The 19,949-nt window shown below is 39.3% G+C and overlaps 3 protein-coding genes across 3 annotated transcripts; all 3 read left to right on the forward strand.

Annotated features, from left to right (window-relative positions):
• The first annotated feature begins 591 nt into the window (after positions 1–591).
• Positions 592–3,750, forward strand: si:ch73-91k6.2 (alpha-1,6-mannosyl-glycoprotein 2-beta-N-acetylglucosaminyltransferase). Its single transcript, XM_061052621.1, has 2 exons — positions 592–740; positions 862–3,750. Exon 2 carries the CDS (start codon positions 1,060–1,062, stop codon positions 2,317–2,319), a length of 1,260 nt encoding a protein of 419 aa, XP_060908604.1. The 5' UTR covers positions 592–740; positions 862–1,059; the 3' UTR covers positions 2,320–3,750.
• A 1,144-nt stretch (positions 3,751–4,894) lies between these two features.
• On the forward strand, positions 4,895–16,264 carry brox (BRO1 domain and CAAX motif containing). The gene is made up of 13 exons (XM_061052636.1): positions 4,895–5,009; positions 5,801–5,902; positions 6,099–6,205; positions 6,717–6,813; positions 8,292–8,387; positions 8,500–8,572; positions 9,946–10,051; positions 10,413–10,502; positions 11,934–12,019; positions 12,140–12,221; positions 13,204–13,354; positions 14,076–14,235; positions 14,324–16,264. The coding sequence occupies exons 2-13, from the start codon at positions 5,802–5,804 to the stop codon at positions 14,405–14,407; spliced, it is 1,233 nt and encodes a 410-aa protein (XP_060908619.1). The 5' UTR covers positions 4,895–5,009; position 5,801; the 3' UTR covers positions 14,408–16,264.
• A 744-nt stretch (positions 16,265–17,008) lies between these two features.
• On the forward strand, positions 17,009–19,451 carry LOC132985310 (protein FAM177A1). Its single transcript, XM_061052637.1, has 6 exons — positions 17,009–17,376; positions 17,509–17,577; positions 17,779–17,892; positions 18,559–18,613; positions 18,718–18,812; positions 18,975–19,451. Exons 2-6 carry the CDS (start codon positions 17,557–17,559, stop codon positions 19,155–19,157), a joined length of 468 nt encoding a protein of 155 aa, XP_060908620.1. The 5' UTR covers positions 17,009–17,376; positions 17,509–17,556; the 3' UTR covers positions 19,158–19,451.
• The last annotated feature ends 498 nt before the right edge of the window (positions 19,452–19,949 follow it).

A 19,949-nucleotide genomic window follows, 5' to 3' on the forward strand; every position in this document is an offset into this window, starting at 1 on the left:
CTGATAGAAGTCTCAGCATCTCCAATTCTGTGTGTTCCCGTGGGGTGTCAGTTTTTCCAGTCTTTTAGTTTCAGGGATTCCCCACCCCCCACACCCTTTTATTGTGTTGGCATTGAGAGTCCCTAATATATAAAAAAATACTCTATTTAACTTGTCAAACCTGAACAGGTGGGGGACTTTGCCACAGCACTGTAGTAGGCCTACTTAATAATGTCCAGCAGGCTATCTTTCCCTTTAATCAATATTTATTTGTCTAACGCCAATTCACAACAACTGCTATCTCAAGACACTTTACAAAAAACCTTAACTTAAAAAACAGCTACTTCACAAAACACTAACTCTGAAGTTTAAGAAAGCGTGGATGTGGACCTTAAACATTAAACCCTTTCTTTACATCATGACAAAAATAAAGCTATAGGAAATATGCATTTATCAGGCATCGTATGGTACATTTCATAGACTTTAATGATAAGCTGCGGTTTGTTCCATTGTACAGCAGCAAAGTTTGTATAAAACCACACACACATCCTCCCACAGTTCACAGTTCAGTGTGTGCCTGCTTTGTCCCTCTCGTATTACACAAAGTATGAAAGACAATGATTCGTTGAGCAGCAGCTCGCTCTCTCCCCCGTTGGCTGCTTTGTACACGTCAGCAGTCAATAAGTTGTACCGAGATATATGATAGTCCAATCATCCTCTTCCTGGTGTGAGCGTGTTCACACACTAAACCTACTTTTGGGGTAAGACAAATGAAGCTAAGCGCCGCTGATTAGCGTCATATTTTCACGCCGAACAAACACACGACGTGTCGTTAATGCGTGCTTAAATGTCACTTTATACTTTATGCTGCTTTTTCTACAGGTGGCGGAAACAGGCGGAGGCGGAAGCGACAGTCACGCGACGGCAAAAGTGGCTGTCACCTTTACTTATTTTTTGGTGACTTTTTTTTTAAGACGGCGTGAGGCGACGTCCTGCATCAAAAGTGGGAACTTCACCTCACGGAGGAAACTTAATGGATGAGAAGTTTACAATGAGGACGTCTGTTTCCACTTTGAGAAAATGAGGTTTCGGCTGCTCAAGAAGAATGTGCTCGTCCTGCTGGCTGTTTCCTCTTTCGTTGTGGCTGTGCTCGTTTCAACACGTGTATTGTTTTATTCCGACACGGAGAATAGTGGACCAGGTCATGTCTCACCGACAAGGCAGGGGATGCATCCAAGTGAGAACGTAAAGTTCAACTTGGAGTCGCTGACAGAGTTGACCCAGTTTGTTTACACTGGGAATTATAAGCAGAGTGTTTACAATGTAGATAAGTTTCCAGCAGAGCCTGAACTGGTGTTGGTTGTGCAGGTCCACAACAGGCCTGAATACCTCAGTCTGCTCATCAAGTCACTGGAGAAAGCTGCTGAGGTCCACAACTTCTTCGTCATCTTCAGCCATGACTATTTTACGGAGCAAATAAACGCCATTGTGCAAGGGATTACTTTCTGCAAAGTACAGCAAATATATTTCCCCTTCAGCACGCAGCTGCATCCCAGTGATTTTCCTGGGCAGAATCCACAAGACTGCCCCCGAGACATATCCAAGGACAAAGCTCTCAAAATAGGATGTCTGAATGCTGAGCACCCTGACTCCTATGGACACTACAGGGAGGCCTTCATCACTCAAACCAAACACCACTGGTGGTGGAAACTGCACTTTGTGTGGGAGCGAGTGCATGCGATGCAGGGGTACAATGGCTTTGTGATTTTTTTAGAGGAGGACAACTACGTCTTGCCTGACTTTTTCAATTTCTACAAGTCAATGGTAGAGTTCCGGGAGAACAGCTGCCCAGACTGTGACATGTTAGCGTTGGGTAATCACAATAGCCTCACTGATTTCACCAAGCTGTCCAATAAGGTGTTAACATCAGGGTGGATGTCCACTAAGCATAACATAGGCATGGCCATATCCAAGGAGGTTTACTACAAACTAATGGGCTGTAACAATGAATTCTGCACTTATGACGACTACAATTGGGATTGGACTCTACAGCACCTTTCTGGAACCTGCATACCAAAGCCCCTCAAAGTGCTTGTGGCTCAGGGTTCCAGGGTCCTTCACACAGGGGACTGTGGGCTCCACCAGAAGGAAAACTGCAGGCCAGAATGGGCCGCTCAGAGGGTTGACGAGAACCTTCAAATGGCCAAGCATGGCCTCTTTCCTCAATCCCTTGTTCTTGATGGTGCGGATACAGTGGAGCACAAGGCACACATGAAGAACGGAGGATGGGGAGACGTACGAGACCATCGTCTATGCAATAATTACGCCAACCGCCTTTGAGCTGAAACTTTTCTTTGAGAAACATGGGTGAAATGGGTATTCTGCTGATGTGCCATTTATTTCCTGCTTTTCGGGGTTTCAGAGGCTGCAGTCACTATGACTATGTTTCAGTGAGTTCTTCCAAGGAACATGACCAAAACAAATCCCAGCATGTTACGTAAACACTTCAACTTGTTTTTGATCACCAAAGCTGCAGAGATGCCAAAGATGTTGAAACATGTTACTGTGTATAATGCAAAAAAGCTTTGCAATGCTGTTCAATACAAGTCACCAGGTTTGTAATTATCTTTCAAGCCAAACATTTCATTATATTGATTACATAGTGAAGATAAATTAAAGTAGGGGTCATGGGAGTGGACATATATCAGACAATAGTTTGCTAATTTATGTGCAAAAAGGTTTCCATGACTTAGAATAAGTTGTTTTATTATTGAGTTCAACATGTTTTATTTTGAAATAATGGGTTTAATTTCCAGTATAAAACTTTCAGCTACAAAATGTTGATTTTGCTTTGGGGTAGATTGAAAAGTGCTGAAACTAAAAGGCACATGTAACAAACTGTGATGACAATCATGAATATGGATGCAGTTGAAACATTTGAAATGACCTGTAATCTTTAATGTCCAAATAATATAATCCACAAATGGGATTTATGATATTGAATGTAACCATTGGTTTCTGTCCGCAGCCTTTTGAGACGTGGTCGACTGACACAAGTTGTTTAAATACTGTTTAGATCCCAGTTTGCAAACAGAGCTGGCACAATATGATGATTTTGTTTTTCTTTGGGTTGTTACCGTATTTGCTCTCTGATAGAGAAAGTGACCCTTTGGAACTTAGTTCTGTGATTACCAGGGTCAGTTGTGGTCCTGCACTTCCCTATTGCAACCAAATGAGAACTGACTGAGTAGCCTTTGAAGTTTAAAAAAAGGGAAATATGTTTATTTGCTAATATTAATTTAATAATTGTTGATGCCATTGTTGCCTTAAAGTTGACCAAAAGTGCCCCTTTATTCTTCCATTGTGCCTTCATGTTTAAAAGATATATTTTAAAGGTGCGCTGTCGTCAATGTTGTTGACAAAGTACTTCTTTGCATGTGTCAGTGCTGGGGACTTAGAGTCATGATATGTTTTGTCGTGTCCATATCCATTCATTTTTAAGGATCTGAATGTTTTTTTTATAATATCTTAGTTGTTCAATCAGGTTGAATGTTTTTGACGACGCTGGCTTCATGCTTGCAGCTGGTGAAAGTGGCCCAAGAGAATGTGGGGGCAACTTAGTGAGCCTTGAGGAGATTCCTGTTAAGAGACATACAAAATGAATGTGGTGATGAACTCAGTTATTTTCTATTGTATGTGGGAAAGCACAATGCAAACTTAAAAAGCATGGTAATAAAGGCCAGAATCACAAAGATGTGCCTGTTGAAATGACTTTCTCTGATATTTGTGTGTGTGTTGTTTGAGGATTCTTTGAGATGAATACTTAATGAGAATTAAGTATTTTTTCTATTATAATTTTATTCTTATAATAATAAATTTAAATAGCTGTTCATTGTTCACGTAGTGTTGTAAATTTAAAGGAAGAGGTTTTTTTTTTTTTTTTAAATCTAATCATGGCTGTTATAATGATATCATTATCTCATACACATAGGCTACATAACTGTAATTCATTTGGAGGTTGTATTAATATCATATTTTTGTCATGATTGGGACAATGTGTACAATGATAATAGAAGTGGATGTGTCAATTGATTTTTGTAGCAGCATAAAGACAGGTAGTCTTTACCCACAACAGTGTCAAATCTCTCTATAGCCAAGCAGAGTTGAGTCATCCTTTAGTATATAACAAGGTAATCAGCTGAAGGGCAATGAATTTAATTTTCTGACCTATAAAGGCCTACCAAATGTTTTCTGCTGAATTTGAAAGTGTTTCCATGGCAAATAGTGAGTCAAACCACGTAGGCCTACTTCAATTATAAGATCAGTGCCTGAACTTTTTTTTTTTTTTTTTCCCTTATTGAAACCGTAAATAAACAGTCATCAACATAAACAGGTTAAGAACACAGTCAGGGGGAGTTTTCAAACAAATATGTTAAATAAGGAGCACAAGTCAAGTTCTTATGCTTTGCTCAGTTTTCTTTTTAATGGTTATAATCTAAAATAATCAGTTGTTTCTGTTTTTCACTACTGTTGTTGTGGAAACGACAACAAACAAGAAAATTCAGAATCAATGTTATCAACAATACAACAACATACATATTTCTAAATCTGTCTGTGTAGGGACAGTGCCAGAAAAGATGCAGCAGCGTTTCTTGATAAAGTTTACACATGAAAGAAACTTCCTTTACTTATGAGTAAAAAGGTAGGCTGTTTGTAAGGAAGATTCCAGATATTCTCTCAATTCATCAAATCTAGACCATCAGTGCCTGAACTGAAAGCTGTTTAATGCATTCAATATGCATATGCTGCCATGTGGAGGCCTTTTTTTTTTTTACAAACTAAAGTATTAACAAAATTGTTGCTGATCTGAGAGTTATCTGAGAAGATTTCAGGACACACGTCATGTGACGGATCCCTCTGCTCTCATTGGTCAGACACTACTCCCTTGTTTATTTCCGGAAGTAAGTCGTCTTCGGTGTCAGACTTTCCATACGGACTATTAAACCGTATCTACAGCGTCAAGACGACAGGTAAACAGCTATACGTGTAATAATTCACGTTTGTTACGTTGTTTAAAATACTTACGCATATCCTGACTCGGCTTTTCCTTTTTCTTTAATAACTCATATTTACGTTTGTAGCTTTAGCCAGCGGTAGCCGTTTGCTAGTGCTATTGGTAGCTTACGTAATGGTCCTTTTGTCAACAACAAATAATGATTAAATATCAAAGATAGACCAAAGTCACGCCGCAAAATGTATTGATTTCTCAACGTGAAAACGTAACTATGAGGACTAGCATGTTGACTGAACAGTATCGATAACATGACGTTAGCAGATGACACAGAAGATAGATAAATATAATCTTTAAATTAAGGTCATAATATTCACCTTTACAGAGTTTATTTATAGTCATCGTTAAGCGCTTGTTAGTACCGTATTCTACATGACCATAATCTATAGCTAATGGGTCATTAATACCCTCCTAATTAATGCTTATTGATTATAAATTAATGTTCATATTTAACATCTTCCTAACCTGTCAATGAGCAGTATTTTGTAAACTCTTAGTTAATAGTCTATTATAGACTATGGTCATGTAGAATAAGGTACTAATTAGCGCTTTATAATGAATAATAAGCAGCAATAATGCTAATAATAAGCAACTTGTTAATGGTGAATATTGTGACCTTAATTTAAAGAATTACAAAGCTCTAATTAAGACATACGAGCATTGCGTGTGTTATTGAAAGGAACGTAAGAAACCATTATCTTCTTGTCGTCCTGTATTATTTAACCTCTGCAGGTGTGTCTTTGTCCACAGGATGGCACATTGGTTTCACAGAAACCCATTGAAGGCTACGGCGCCCGTGTCCTTCAACTTTTATGGAGTGGCAGGAAGTCCCGCTGCAAATAAGATATGCAAGTATGTCACATCTCCAGTTAATACACTGACAACGTAATGCTCCGTGGCTTTGACACAATAGACATGTATTGTCTGTGTTTCTTAACTACGTCATGATCACAGCAAACTCTTTGCTATTGAGATGTCAATGCTGTATTGGATAAAAGTACTCCGAACGCTGCGACAACCAACATATTTTCTTGTATGACACATTCAGTGACCTAAGGACAACAAGGGCGAGGCTGCTGGAGATGTTTACTGATGTCACTTGCAACCATGAGATGATGAAAAATGCCACGGATGCATACTTCTCCCTCCTTCAAGGTATTTTTTACATTTCAACATTTTGCTAACCTATCTAAAATGCTCTGTTTTGTTTGGGTAGACGGGCAACACTACATTTCATGGTTTGTAATGACTCATTACAAACCATGATGTTCAGCCAATCATTATAACAAACATCATTGTATTGTTGCTTTATGTGGATTTCCTTGTGTTGTCCTAAAATACAATTTTACAACACAAAGAAAGGAAATTGCCTGTGTTTGAATTTTCCACTCCAAAGATTCTCAGTGAGTAAGAGGTGTGACTGATCTTCATCAGGAAACAATACTTTTGAATGTACAGGGCGTGATCAGCAATGTGATGAGAATGGTCTCTTCTTTTCAATTTGGTCTCCACAAATTCTACAAAGTAGCCTTTGTTACCTTGACATTGAAATGGAAACATTAATTTCATATATTGTATTTTAAGTTATGAAAATGTTTTTTTTTTTCTTGACCTGTGCCTAACCAGCTGCTACTCTTGTTTTAATTATTGGTTTATGATACCTTAGGATTTCTCCTACCTTTGGATGGAACCACACAGGAGAACAAGATGAGATTCATCCAGAACTTCAAGTGGACTGACACCTTACAAGGAAACGCACCAAGGTAAAAACAAAACAACAAAAGTCCAATACTGCACTGCTGCATGGTAAATGTTTGGGTGACAGTAATAGAGCAAAGGAGGGCTTACATAAACTGTGCTTTCCAGAAGATCATTAACCACCTCTAAAAAAACACGTCATTCATATTTGTTGTTCTGTAAGTATTTATGAATATGGAATGATTATTTATGAACAGATGTGAAGACTACAATCTTTAAAAACCTACAACTATATAATTTTTATCCTTACTCTTGACAAGCGTGGCAATCTAAACATTTAACATCAATGCTGTCCTTTAACCCGGACTGTCCAAAACCCAGCAGCAGCTCAGCTTTTATCAGGAAATAACAAGAGATCACACATCACACAAACTAAAATCCTTGTGCTAACTTTTAGAGCCCAACATGGTCTAACACCCCAGTACTTACTTTCCCACCAATCAGCCACTCAGAACTTCTGACCAAAATCTATCGACTGTTGTTTTAAAACACGAGGTGACCGTGCTGCCCAAGCCGTTGGTCCCAGTGTCTGATTGCCTCCCCTTGTCTTTGCGGCCCGTAGGTTCCTGTAATACCTTCATGATGCAGGTGATTTTTTTCTTTTTATTCAGACAAGCATTTAGTAACTTATACAGCACCACTTTAGTTACTGCTTCTATTGTCCCCATCAAGTATTCAGCTGTTGTTGTTGAGCTATAGCTCCTCTTAGTTTTAAAGTGAAGCCTGGCTCACACTGCAGGAGTTTCAAAATGAGGTCTCACACATGAGGGGAATCCTAAAACATATTCTCTTCCATAATCTAAAACACACTCACACTACAAGATATGAAAATCTTGACACCTCACAGACTACAGGATTTCCATAAGATTATCGTGCCCGACGGAGGAACGCACCACCTCACGTGACCTCACGTAAACAGTGGAGCAGGCGGATAAATTTACAATTATGATGCAGAGTGGAAAAAAACATTTTACAAAATGTAAAAAAGTTTTGGGTGAATAAATGTCTGGGGAGACATGGACAACATGGGTTGTGTATTCTTCAGTAAGAGCTGGAGGTCAGATTCTAACTATGAGTATACAGTACAGGTCGCCTCCTGCCGCCGGTCACCATTACTACACTTATTACTGTCCTCCCTCGTCTCCGTCATGATTAAAGTCACACACGTCTTCTGCCAGACTCTTTCATGACGTAATCGTCAAGATTTTAAACACTAAATATCAAATCCGATGTGACCTTGTGCAAGACACTTAACCCCAAGTTCCTCCTGCTGCTTGTCTGCGGTGTATAACTGTGTATGAATGGGATTAGTTAATACTGATTGCCACTTTACTTAGCAGCCTCTGCCATCAGTGTGTGAATGTGTTGTTGTGACCTGCGGTGTAGAAGTGCTTTGAGTAGTCAGAAGACTAGAAAAAAAAAAAGGGAATTTATAATTTACCAAGCTTATACCAGTAAATACAACTCAATGCTCCTTCCACAGTGCGCAGCAGGATGTAATCTTTGAACTGGTCTCCATGGCCTTCAATGTAGCCGTGTGGTACACAAAGTTTGCCTCCAGACTCGCAGGAAAGGAAAAGTAAGTGTTTTTTGGCTTGTTCAATTTTATTTGTGTGAAAACAGTCACTTATAGCCCAATGCTTTGTTACTTAATCAAATATTTGTCCCTGTCATGTTTTCCTGTTCAATAGCGTTTCCGAAACTGAAGCAAAAGATGTTCACCGGAGCCTTAAAGCTGCTGCGGGTATATTCAAATACCTCAAGGTGAGTAGCACACATACCAAGTTATTATAGTGCTGCTAGACTTGGATGTCTGGGTCCTGTGATCACAGCTCATCGTAGTATCAAACAACAATATCCTGATTGTTATATTTCTATGGTATCTATACAAACCACCCACACACACACACACACACACACACACACACACACACACACACACACACACACACACACACACACACACACACACACACACACACACACACACACACACACACACACACACACACACACACACACACAGACAGACAGACAGCAGCGTAGTCATCAAGTTCAGGTTCAGGTTACTTTATTTGTACCCGTAGGCAAATTAGGTTTCAGGGAGAGTCACTTAATACAACACAAACAATACATAAAACATACAAAGTGCAAATGAACGGTACATGGGCAAAAGGTGCGGAGGTGCATAAAGTGCACAGGTTCCAATCGCAGAATTGATAAAAAAGTTGATCTTTAAAAGTTACAGAGCTGAGAACACCAACATGAATAGTAAATGAATAAAGAACCACTAAGAAGCATGACAACAGCTTCCCAGCCTGCTATCTCTGTCCCTCCATGCAAGACCATCATTAAATTACAACGACAACATCAAGCAGCAAAGAGAGAAAACATGATTCCCACAGATACCCTATGACTTGATCCTCTCCAATATGGCTGCTGGGACAAAGCTGTTCCTATAGCGCTTTGTTCTGCACTCCAGAGGGAAGGAGCTGAAACTCACAATGCAGAGGATGGGACTCGTCTTTTAAGACTGAGCTGGTGATCCACTCCAACTGCCTGGAGGGAAACAACGACACATCTGTTCCTCTAAGCGGCTCATTTTCCTTTAAAAAAAAGGAGAAGCTAATTTGATGAGTCAAAAACCACTTGTGACATCACAACATTTCACTCTTTTAGTGTCCTGTTTTTTTCATTGGTGTTTTCGACTCTTGGATCCGTATCAAGTCCCTTTTTCCGTGGTTAAGTTAATGTTGTAAACTTCGTAAGTCCTTTATTTTCTTTCAAAATAAAAGCAGGGTTGTATCCAAACAGGAGGTAAAGTACCCTTAGCTTGAGTCACTTCAAAAATACAAAATAATAACATAAAAAAGCAAAACAATTGAATTTCAAACGGGATAAAAAATAAGATTAAGCGCGATTAACGATTGGATTAAAGCATTTAAAAAACAAATCGTTTTATTAACAGCCCTAACACAAAATAAACTCAGTGTAACGAAGGGATTATTCTTACGATCCTTCCCTTACTTCACTGCAGCACACAGTCTTCATTCAGATGATATAATATCTCAAACACAAAGGGACAAATGTATTATTTAAATAATAATCCATACAAAATGTTATCATTTTGACTATAGGAGGTCAGCATCCCTCGTCTCATCACCCCCGCTGAAAAGGGTCGGGACTTGGAAACCAGAGTGATTGACACATATATCATCCAGTGCCAAGCAGAGGCGCAAGAAGGTAAAGAAGCTCTAGGCCTGAACTATGCACCAAAATAAAATGTCCTTATTCTTAACAAGCTGTTATTATGTGAAATAAATACTTCAGTTATGTTCATATAGTTACATTGCAGTATGAACTAACAGAATAAAAAAAGCCTCTTAAGTTGAATTGTTATTTTTAATGTTGAATCTATATTGATATCCGAAAACACACAGGATAACTGATGAGGACCTGTACCTTTAAAAAAGTCAAGCAATGTCTTTATTGACCGGGTTAAGCTGTGCAGTGACAGCAGATACTGTCCGTTACTATTCACACAACCAAATGTTATTCATTTGCATCCATTTGCATCACATCTCTCTCTGTTTTTTTTTTTCAGTGACAATTGCGAGAGCTATCGAACTGAAGCACAACGCCACCCTCATCGCAGCGCTTTCCTTTGAGACTGCAAACTTCTATCAAAAAGCTGGTCAGTGTTTTATCACACCTTGTTTTGAAGTATCTAAAGAAATATAGAGCTCATTCAGTTTGAGTAGTTGTTTTCATTCTTAACATAAAGGTAGGTTTGTATCAAATACTGTGTTATACTTCAAGCAAGCCAGGAGAAATGATTATACCAAAAGGGTTTCAGGATCTGTAGAGGATTGAAGCAGAACAATGACCAGCGGGGGGGGGGGGGGTTTCTCCATGTTGCCGATGAAAAATTCACGTACACCCTGCTTAAAGGAAGGTGGCTTTGTGCAGCCCACACCCCAGTGAGTCCTCAATGTGTCTTGGTTGGGTTCAAACTATTGCTGCTTTCCATGTGTGTACATTTTATTCATATGACCATCATTTTCACTTCATTAACAGATTTACTTTATAGGTTTTTAAAGACATGTTTAAGTGAAGTACTTATCAAAACTCATTATATTATTTGTGGTGGCAGTCAATAGTCTGTAGGGACTTGGGTTGGGAACTGGAGGGTTGCCGGTTCAAGTCCAGGTGTGGACGCTACATTATAGAAGTCAGTGCGGACTTTACAGTATGGTTAGTGTATGGAAGTTGGTCACTTCCTTAGCACTGCTGAGGTGCCCTTTAGCAAAGCACCAAACCCCCACTAGCTTTGGTGCGCTCCCTGTTAATAAATGCATGTGTGTAATTCAGGCCTATATGTGTGAGAAGCAACAGAGTGGAAAGTATGTAGAGTATGTAAAATAAAAAATGTAGATGGAGGATAAGCAGGTTGCTGGTTGGTGAGTTAAATAATGTAGTAGTGGAAGCAGCAGTACATAATTTAGCATACACTGAATAACTGAAATATGTGTTTGTAATACGTTGTATTATCAGGCGTTACCTTGCTGTCAGAGAGCCCTTCACTGTAGATCTTCAGTGATCTTTAATATGAACATTATATTGCATTTAACTCCACTATATTTGACAGAGCAGCTGTTTGGGTTGACATTTCTTTGGTATAGTCAGACTGACATCAAACTTCACTTCTCTTGATACTTCTCTTAAAAAATGACCTCTCTGGTCACCATTTAGATTCCAGTTTCCTCAGACAGCTGTGTGGATGTTACACTGACTTTAAACATCAACAACCCCTGCAAACACTTGGCACACGCAGCACACATTTTTTATATAGATGATTACGTAATCCCAATGCGAAAGAAGCCAGTGGGATACTTGTTAGGGGAACATCTTTACCCATCCATTAAGAAAGACTGTGCTGAATACATAAATGGGCTGTCTGACTGTGAGTTACAGTGATGAAAACATTTAAATATAGTGATAACTTGTACTGAGTACAGGGCTTAGCTTGCCTGTCTGCCCCTCAAAACAGAGCCTACTACTGTCTACCAAAGACTTATGAATAAATAGATGAGAAGGTGTGACGATGCAGTATGTCTGTCTGCAGATCACACACTGAACACCTTGGAGCCTGAGTGCAGCAGCAAATGGAGGAAGTATCTTCAGCTGAAGCAGCACTTTTACATGGCCTATGTAAGTTTATGCATCTCTTTAATCAGTTCACATTACTGAATAAAAGGACACAACAATGGATCAATAATGACTAATAAAGCTCCTCGTTAAGCTCATTCATTTTTGTAATTCTCCTTCTAGGCGTACTGCTACCATGGACAGACACTGCTGGCGAGTGACAAGTGTGGAGAAGCAATACGGTCTCTCCAGGAGGCAGAAAAGTGTACGTTTTTCTTCTTCATCTTGGGTTTTAACACATTTTATTTATTTCATTTTTTATTGCACCAGAAATGTTTTTCAATCAAAAACCTGATTGATGTATTTGTATGTGTTTTTAATCTAGTGTCATATTTTCAGTGTTCTCCTCCTATATAGGGTTTAGTCACTTTAATCCCCAAACTATTCAAGACAGCCTTGAGACAAACTTAAAATGTGTTGGAGCAATGCACACAGTAACTGTCATATTTTAATCTTCTGCTCCACTTGAACCCAAGACTGGGACACTGTGATTTATAGTGGAATATTTAGCTTGACATCAATTGGTAAAGAAGAAAGAGTGTCACTGTCACAGCCATTCAGGGCATTTGGCCAATGCAGTACATTTCAAACCCCTGTAAAGGAGCATGTTAACTCTGACACTTAGTGTTTAAAATGGGTACTGCAGTCCATATATCCAACATTAAATAGAACTGTCTCCCCGTCCCCTCCTCCCTAGAGTTGATGTGCACGCAGGTTGCCATGTCGCGTACACTGAAGCTTCAGTGTTTAGCCAGCTCTGCATCGGTTTTGAAAACTTTCTGGGTTCTAACCTCTCTCCATTTAAAAAAAAAAAAAAAAAAGCAACTCCAATATTTACCAAATTTTTGAGCTTATTTTAAAAATACAGAGGCCTTTAGGTCGGGTAGAAACAGTTCTATCTGAACCATCGCTGCAACACCTGTTGGTTTGCCGTTTGTTTGGAAAACCGAGGGGCGTCCAAAACAGCCGTGTGAGGGTGCCGTAAAACCGCCTACCTTCTCTTGTCCAAACAAAAGCAGACCATTCAGGATCAGAATCTAAACATAGCATGTTTCCTTAATGTCTGATGATACAGTAAGGTGATTTTAGAATTTAATTCAGTAGATATCTTACATTCTGGACCTTTAATTATTTATTTTAATAGGCTGGATTTCTTTTCGTATTAACATGAAGACTTCTGTGTTTAGGTTACTCCCGTGCTGAGGCTCTTTGCAAAGAGTATCGTCAGACCAAAGGCCCCGGGACCACTGCTAAACCATCGGAGCAGCTGTTCTTTCTCAAACTAGGCGGCCTCATTAGAAACACTCTGGAGAAGTGCCAGAGAGAAAATGGCTTTATGTGAGTCCGTTTGGGAGTTACACATACACACAAGACATGCACGCATGGACACTCAGATTCTGAACATACGTTGCTCTTCTGAAGTTGAAACATCTGTATTCTACACCGTCATTTTTAAGTGGACTCATTTATGAGTTTACTCAAGTTCAGATGTGAGAGAACATTCCATACAGACATACAGCAATGGTTGAACAATGGCTGAGAACGGCTGCAGCGTTTTGAAGCTGTGAGTTTACAGATTAAAGATAGAGTCAGTAGCTTTGTCCTACAAAATACAAAAATAGACTTATACAAAGGTAATGCCACTCAATCATCACTTCTGGGCCCCATACATGTTGTGGTGACTGTGTCTGCAGAGATCCTGTCCTCTGCCTGGATTTTGATGTTTCGATTTGTTTTGGTTGAGTCGGGATGTTTCTGGGTGGGGACTGGTTGTGTTTCCCCCAGACAATGACAACAAGCAGGTGAGTTGAGTCAACAAAAACATTCAAATACAGGCAGAGGACAGGCCCATGAGTGATGGTTGAGCAGCTTTATTTTTGAATAAGCCGATATTTTATTTAGGACTCTTATCTTTAGACAAAAGTCAATGGTGCATTTCTAGTCTTTCTCATTTCTACCATATTTGTTTGAGATTATCTTTGTTTTGATTTAGCTGCATCACATAGCGTCTGTGATATCGCTAAAACTTAAACATCTACTCTTCGACATTTATCTTCAGATACTTCCACAAGGTCCCCGCTGAGGCCCCCCAGCTGGAGCTGAAGGCGAGTTATGGCCTGGCCGAGCCGATCCTCTTTGAGCTCCCGCCCCTCAGCGAGCAGTGCACTCCTGAGGTCTACGCCACCTTTGACCTGACTAAAGGAGCCAAAAATGACAAGGTACTAAAAGTTATTTCCTAAAACAGTCCAAATTACTGTATAAACAATGACCTGATGAACACTTGTGTTATTGTTTATCTGACTCCAGGCCAAACCAAAGGAGGAGGAGGTGAAACCAGTGAAGGAGCCTGATCTGAAGCCTCAGAAGGACACAGGCTGTGTGGTCTCCTAAACCTTCCACACCATCCATTTTTAAGCCTCATGCTTCAGCATCGTCTCTTGTAATGATGACATCCATATTTTGTTATGTTCATGTAAAGCTCCATAGGAAAAAACAATCTTTTTTGTAATATAAATCCATGCTGTTTTACATTTATGCTGAAATATGTGTATTGTATTTGGGTATTACAACAATAATCTTTGCATCTATGCCAAAACCAGTAAAAGCCTCTAAAGAGCTTTTCATAAAGTAAACTTATAACATTTATAGGATGGAACGTTCTTTAAGGTTATTGTAAGTAATTACAAGTTAGCTTAAAGTAATGACTTCAAATAAGGACGTTTTAAGGAGACTTTATATGGAGAGTAGATCTATTAATAGTACACAAGTCGGCATTGCAATCCTGTTCACTGTGGCCCCTTAAAGAAGCGTCTGTTATTTTATTACATTTTGCAGTTAAAGGAAGAATGTGCAACATTTTACTCGTATATATATATACCACAGAACTCGGTTATATAGCCTGCTATGTAAATATCTCTGAGTCATTACTGTCAATGAGTGAGTGCGGGCGAGTCCCGCTGGCTGTGTTGTTGTTTTTGGAGCCATGTTTGCATCTGGTTTAGCTGTTTAAGTCAAGGACTACAGAAAAGAAGAACAACATAGCCTTTGATGTCACTTAAGCGTTTTAGATCACGGTCATTCTGTGTAGATTTACATTCAATCTGCAGCTACGAGCTAACTAAAGTGTGCTAACATTAGCCCGCTAACAGCACAATGCAGGACACAGGCAATTGCAGCTCGAGCCAAGGACAGTTCTCTCCTGTGCACACTGAGGTGAGGGAGGTTGGAGGTGTGTCGATGGGCTTCAGTATGGCTGAGCTGTGGCCAAACAGCACTTTGTTTTAGTTTCATGCTGGTGCTCAAGGGCGACATCTATTGGATCAAAAAGCAGCACATTCTTCCTTTAAGTGCTCTGAAGTCATTCTAAAATGACTTAAACAATGACAATCTGTCCATGAAATATTAATTAAAACATTAACCCTGAAATATGGCTCTTCAAAACATGCATCCTCTTATAAAATAAATAAGGGATATTTATGTGGAATTTTTTTGGGCCTCATTGAATACTGACGCACACATTCAGAATTAAAAAGTGTAGGGAGTTGATTTTCCTTTGTCAGCCTCGTGCTGAATACTGTAAGATGATGATTTGATAAGAACTTGCTCACTGGATGCACATGCCTGTTGTAAACCAATCAACAGTGAACAGACAAAACACTAATACTGCGTTCCTCCATTGCTGGTGCATTTAGTTTGTTAACTAGTTCACAGTCAGCATTTGATTTAGGAAACATGAGTTTAAACTGTATCTCTTTTTTTGTACATGACATGATGTAGCTATTGTTTTTCTAATTATACTCTTCATTTAAGAAAAATGTACACGTTTATAAGGCTGAATCATTCTTTTTGTTTATTTTAGAGATATATATCTGATAGTACTTCTGAATTTATTTTAATCATTCTTCACATTTGTAGTTGAACACTAAACACAAGACAATAGTATACAGTCCTGTGTAACTCAAGTCAGGTTTGGTGTTGATTTGATTTGGCGTTTCAGTGGATATATCCTGTATAACCCACTGATTCATTGGAGGTTTTGCTGGTACATAATGTATTAACATGAAGTGTTATCCCTTTCCTTGAAGACAGTTAATGGGGAATGAGCATAATCAAATTCTAGGGATTGAAATATGTGAACAGTGGGGGCTGAGATTGAATGTTCTGCTGCTGAAGAGCTGCTCCAGTCGCTTCACAGATGTTGCCCATTTTGTAAATAGTCGGCCTGCTCAATAAAATAAAGTTGCTGAACACTTGCATAAACCTATTACATACTTCTCACTCATGTACGCCACTGGATATGTATTAAACGTAGCTTACTGCGATGAAAAGCAGACAAGTTTCATACTAAATATAAGTGTAAAACAAGTGAACATGCTAATGTGCGGGGATCTCAGAGTGATTTGGTAGGATTACATGAAATTCATGTTGTTTAATCATTGATCACTATCACTGGAAAAGCATCGCAGAAAATTTACCAATGCTTGTCCTTCATCCTCTCCTAGACAACAGTTTATTAAAAGTGTGTCAGATCAGCACAGCGTACAATCCTGTAACTTAATTTCACTCAAGTTATCATATCCGCCAGGTACAATGTTTTGCATGCACTATTCTGTCAGGAGCGTAACCAGGGGGGTGGTCAGGCCCACCCTTGAAATCTGATTGGCCACCCCAAAATTCTGAACTATGGTTGGCTGTTTTCCTTGTCAGAGGCGGGACTTTTGTTCAGATCTATTATTTTGGGCTGCTTCCTTTGCGTTTCATTGTAGCCCAATTTATTGGAAAGTATTTTAAATGTGACTTTGGACATGGGAAGCCATTTTTAGTGGGTCCCGAATGTTTGCCTGGAAGAAAATGTGTGTAAAAAAAATGATCTGAAGCGCCTTTTAAATATTTTTTTAGTTCTATTTCTCTGTTCTGTCACATGCTTTGTAATAAAATGGCACAATGTTTCATCTGATTGGTTGAAAACAAATCTGAAATTTGGGTCGCGATTTTCCTCGAGGTGTTGGAGGGTGCTGAATGTACACCACCAGGTTAGAATAACTAATGCTAATGTTGCCTCTTTATTGTGAAGATAAAAAGGGGAAATAAATGCTTTTCATTCATGTATGCATTCCTAACACTTCCAGCCACCCCTGCTGAAGTCAGACTCGGTTCTGCCACCCAAGTTATAAAAGTCTGGCTACGCCACTGGACACAGTAGGCAGTAATCCTCCACAGTGTTACAAATAAATGTGAATGGTCATAGCTCGTACTTATTACCCTGTGGAAACAGGTCTATGCCATCTGGAGGTCCTGAGGAATGAGGATATAACAGTCTTGACTGCTTGGACACATCCTACTTCATAGACCTGCAGCAGGTGTGTTAAGTGTGTACGTTGACGAACTTAAGTCCGGCCCCTTAAGACTCTCACAGTGAACGCTCTGTCACTTCTTGTTTTGCACGACTCTTTCCACTGTCTCATACTTCAAAACATTTCTCACCCAAACAGTACGGCGGCGAGTTTGAGAGATTTAAACAAAGACTTTGAGTTTGGAGAATGAACGCCAGCAACCAGGAAGTAAGTGTGTTAATGTTGTAACGTTAGCTTACGTTGTGTTCAGGAACAGTAGTAAACTTTACTTTCGACAACTTGTGTAGTCATGATCAATTTACCTTGAAGAAAACGTGTAAGATCAATGAGAGAGCATTCAAACAGAAGTTTATGTAAAAACCCGGTCAGCATGCCTTCAGACATCACTACTCTCTGTCATGTCCTCAGAAGAGGATTATCCACTTCTCCAGTGGTGAAACTATAGAGGAGGAAGACAGCGAGGAGGAAGAGGAGGAGGAGGAGGCACCAGAAGGATGTCCGTTTAAAGAACCTACAGAAAGGGTGGGACACTGTAATAATGAGCAATGTCTTTCTGGATATTTAAATCTGAAGTATGATCAGAATCAGTTTTAATCACCAAGTAGGCCTACTATGTGGGCACCCGACACCTACCAGGAATCTGTTTCCTGTTTTACATTACCCCCATGTAGGCCTAGACAAACAAAGTGACACGTTAGACTAAGTGACACAAATATTTAAGCACTAAAGCTATAAGAAAAACTGAAAACGATTATTTGCACCATCTATGATTAGCCTACAAATAGGCCTATATTTAAGAATCATTAATAGGCCTTTATGAATACAACAACAACTTGTAGAAAGGAGACAATTTTGGAGAATGCAAAAGTGCTGAGAAATAGGCTGCAGATGTATTATATGTAAAGAGGTAAATGGTGTATTGACATAATTATGATAATCATATTAAAGACGTATTGCTTTATATCTTATTAACACTACTTAATATTTTGAATGAAAAAGGGTGAATTTAAAAAAAATCAATTAGAATAAATAGATAGCATGATTTACATGCACAGTATTTTTCTGTGCTTATTAAATATTAACTATTCCTGACACTCTTGTTAGTGTTTTAGAGTTTCTTCAGGGTGACAGCTCTCTGATCCTGTGATAAGTTGCAGTCATGTTTATTTCAAACTCTTCTTTCACCAGGCTAGATTTTCATTCAAGAAGGTGGCCATTCTTGTTGGGAGGATTTCACTAATGAGTACGTAATGAGAAAACCAATTAAATGGGTACAGAATAGTACTGCATATCATTTTAGCTATGAAGAGCGTCTCACTGAGTAACGTTGTTGTTTTCCAAAATGAGCTTGTGACTTCCTAGGAGAAAGGCTAGCTGGCGCCCTAGGACTGAATGCAGCCAAATACCAATACGCCATAGATCATCATGATCATAACCACAAGGTAACGTGAAGGCCAAGACATGACAAGCATACTGTTCAAAACATATTTATACAGAGAACTGTTGGATGGGCATGAACACATAATTGCCAAATTTGTTTACAGCGCAGTGTTAAGATCTATGGGTTGTTATTCATTTGTATGAGCTCTCTGCATTTCCCTCAGACTCAGAAAAGCCAGACCCCGGACAATCCCATGGAAGAAGATGCAGAGATCCTCCATGTCTCTCATGGACGGGACGGGAGTCATTATGGTGCCACAGGAGATTCAGGATGCCCTGCTGATTCCCAGAATGAGAAAACAAATGAAGGACACCACAACAGAAGCTATCAAGCAGATGTGGAATAAGACTGAAGGAAGGAAAGTTTTAATTGAGTTTATCCAGGAGGAATTGTACAATGTATGAATGAGACAATATGTATGTGGGTCAATCTGTAGAGTATTAGTTAATAACTTTTCTAAGAAAAAAATCCATCTGACAAACTAAAAGATTTCAATGACAGTTAAAAGTAAAGCATGAGGTAAGATTGTGATGTAACATCTGTAAACGTTTTCACTGCATCTAATTATTATTGTACCTTGTATTGTTATTGTACCTTATTCAATTACATGTGACAAATAAACATGATTATTAAGCCAAAAGCCCCACTCTTTTATTAAGTACACTGCAGACACCCCTAGTAAGCTACACAGAGTTGGCCTCAGACAGTCAGGCACCTGCTGGAAATGTTCATCTGAGACAGGGACCTACCTGCACATGGTCTGGGATTGTATAAAAATGAAGAGCTTCTGGTTTGAGGTATGTCAAAAAGTAAGTGGAATAATAAGTAAGCAAATAGACCCAGTCCCTGCAGTTTACGTGCTTGGTGTTTCCAGACTCAAATTTCAAACTAACAGCAAGTGGCTGACTACAGCTTTTGCAGTCGCTAAAAAGCTAATATACTGTAGATGGAAAGACGCTTCAGCTCCCACCACTCAAGACTGATATAATGCACTTGGAAAAATAGAGAAACTGGAAAGAGTCATATACAGCAACATAGACACTGTGCGCTAATATGACATAATCTGGGGCCCTTTTCTCTCTTTTATGATATGACTCGTTACTGACTCTGATCTGCGATTGAACAACTGTCCTTGAGT

Source organism: Labrus mixtus, chromosome 12 (genome assembly GCF_963584025.1).
Source record: "Labrus mixtus chromosome 12, fLabMix1.1, whole genome shotgun sequence".
In the NCBI taxonomy this organism is placed as follows: domain Eukaryota; kingdom Metazoa; phylum Chordata; class Actinopteri; order Labriformes; family Labridae; genus Labrus; species Labrus mixtus.

Bases quoted from the DNA above. Each gene is read 5' to 3' on its own strand.
- si:ch73-91k6.2 (XM_061052621.1), top strand. From the start codon at position 1,060: ATGAGGTTTCGGCTGCTCAAGAAGAATGTGCTCGTCCTGCTGGCTGTT.
- brox (XM_061052636.1), top strand. From the start codon at position 5,802: ATGGCACATTGGTTTCACAGAAACCCATTGAAGGCTACGGCGCCCGTG. The intron at 10,052-10,412 runs GTAAAGAAGCTC...TTTTTTTTTCAG, and splicing joins CCAAGCAGAGGCGCAAGAAG to TGACAATTGCGAGAGCTATC. The intron at 13,355-14,075 runs GTGAGTCCGTTT...ATTTATCTTCAG, and splicing joins CAGAGAGAAAATGGCTTTAT to ATACTTCCACAAGGTCCCCG.
- LOC132985310 (XM_061052637.1), top strand. From the start codon at position 17,557: ATGAACGCCAGCAACCAGGAA. The intron at 18,614-18,717 runs GTACGTAATGAG...TTCCAAAATGAG, and splicing joins TGGGAGGATTTCACTAATGA to CTTGTGACTTCCTAGGAGAA. The intron at 18,813-18,974 runs GTAACGTGAAGG...CATTTCCCTCAG, and splicing joins ATCATGATCATAACCACAAG to ACTCAGAAAAGCCAGACCCC.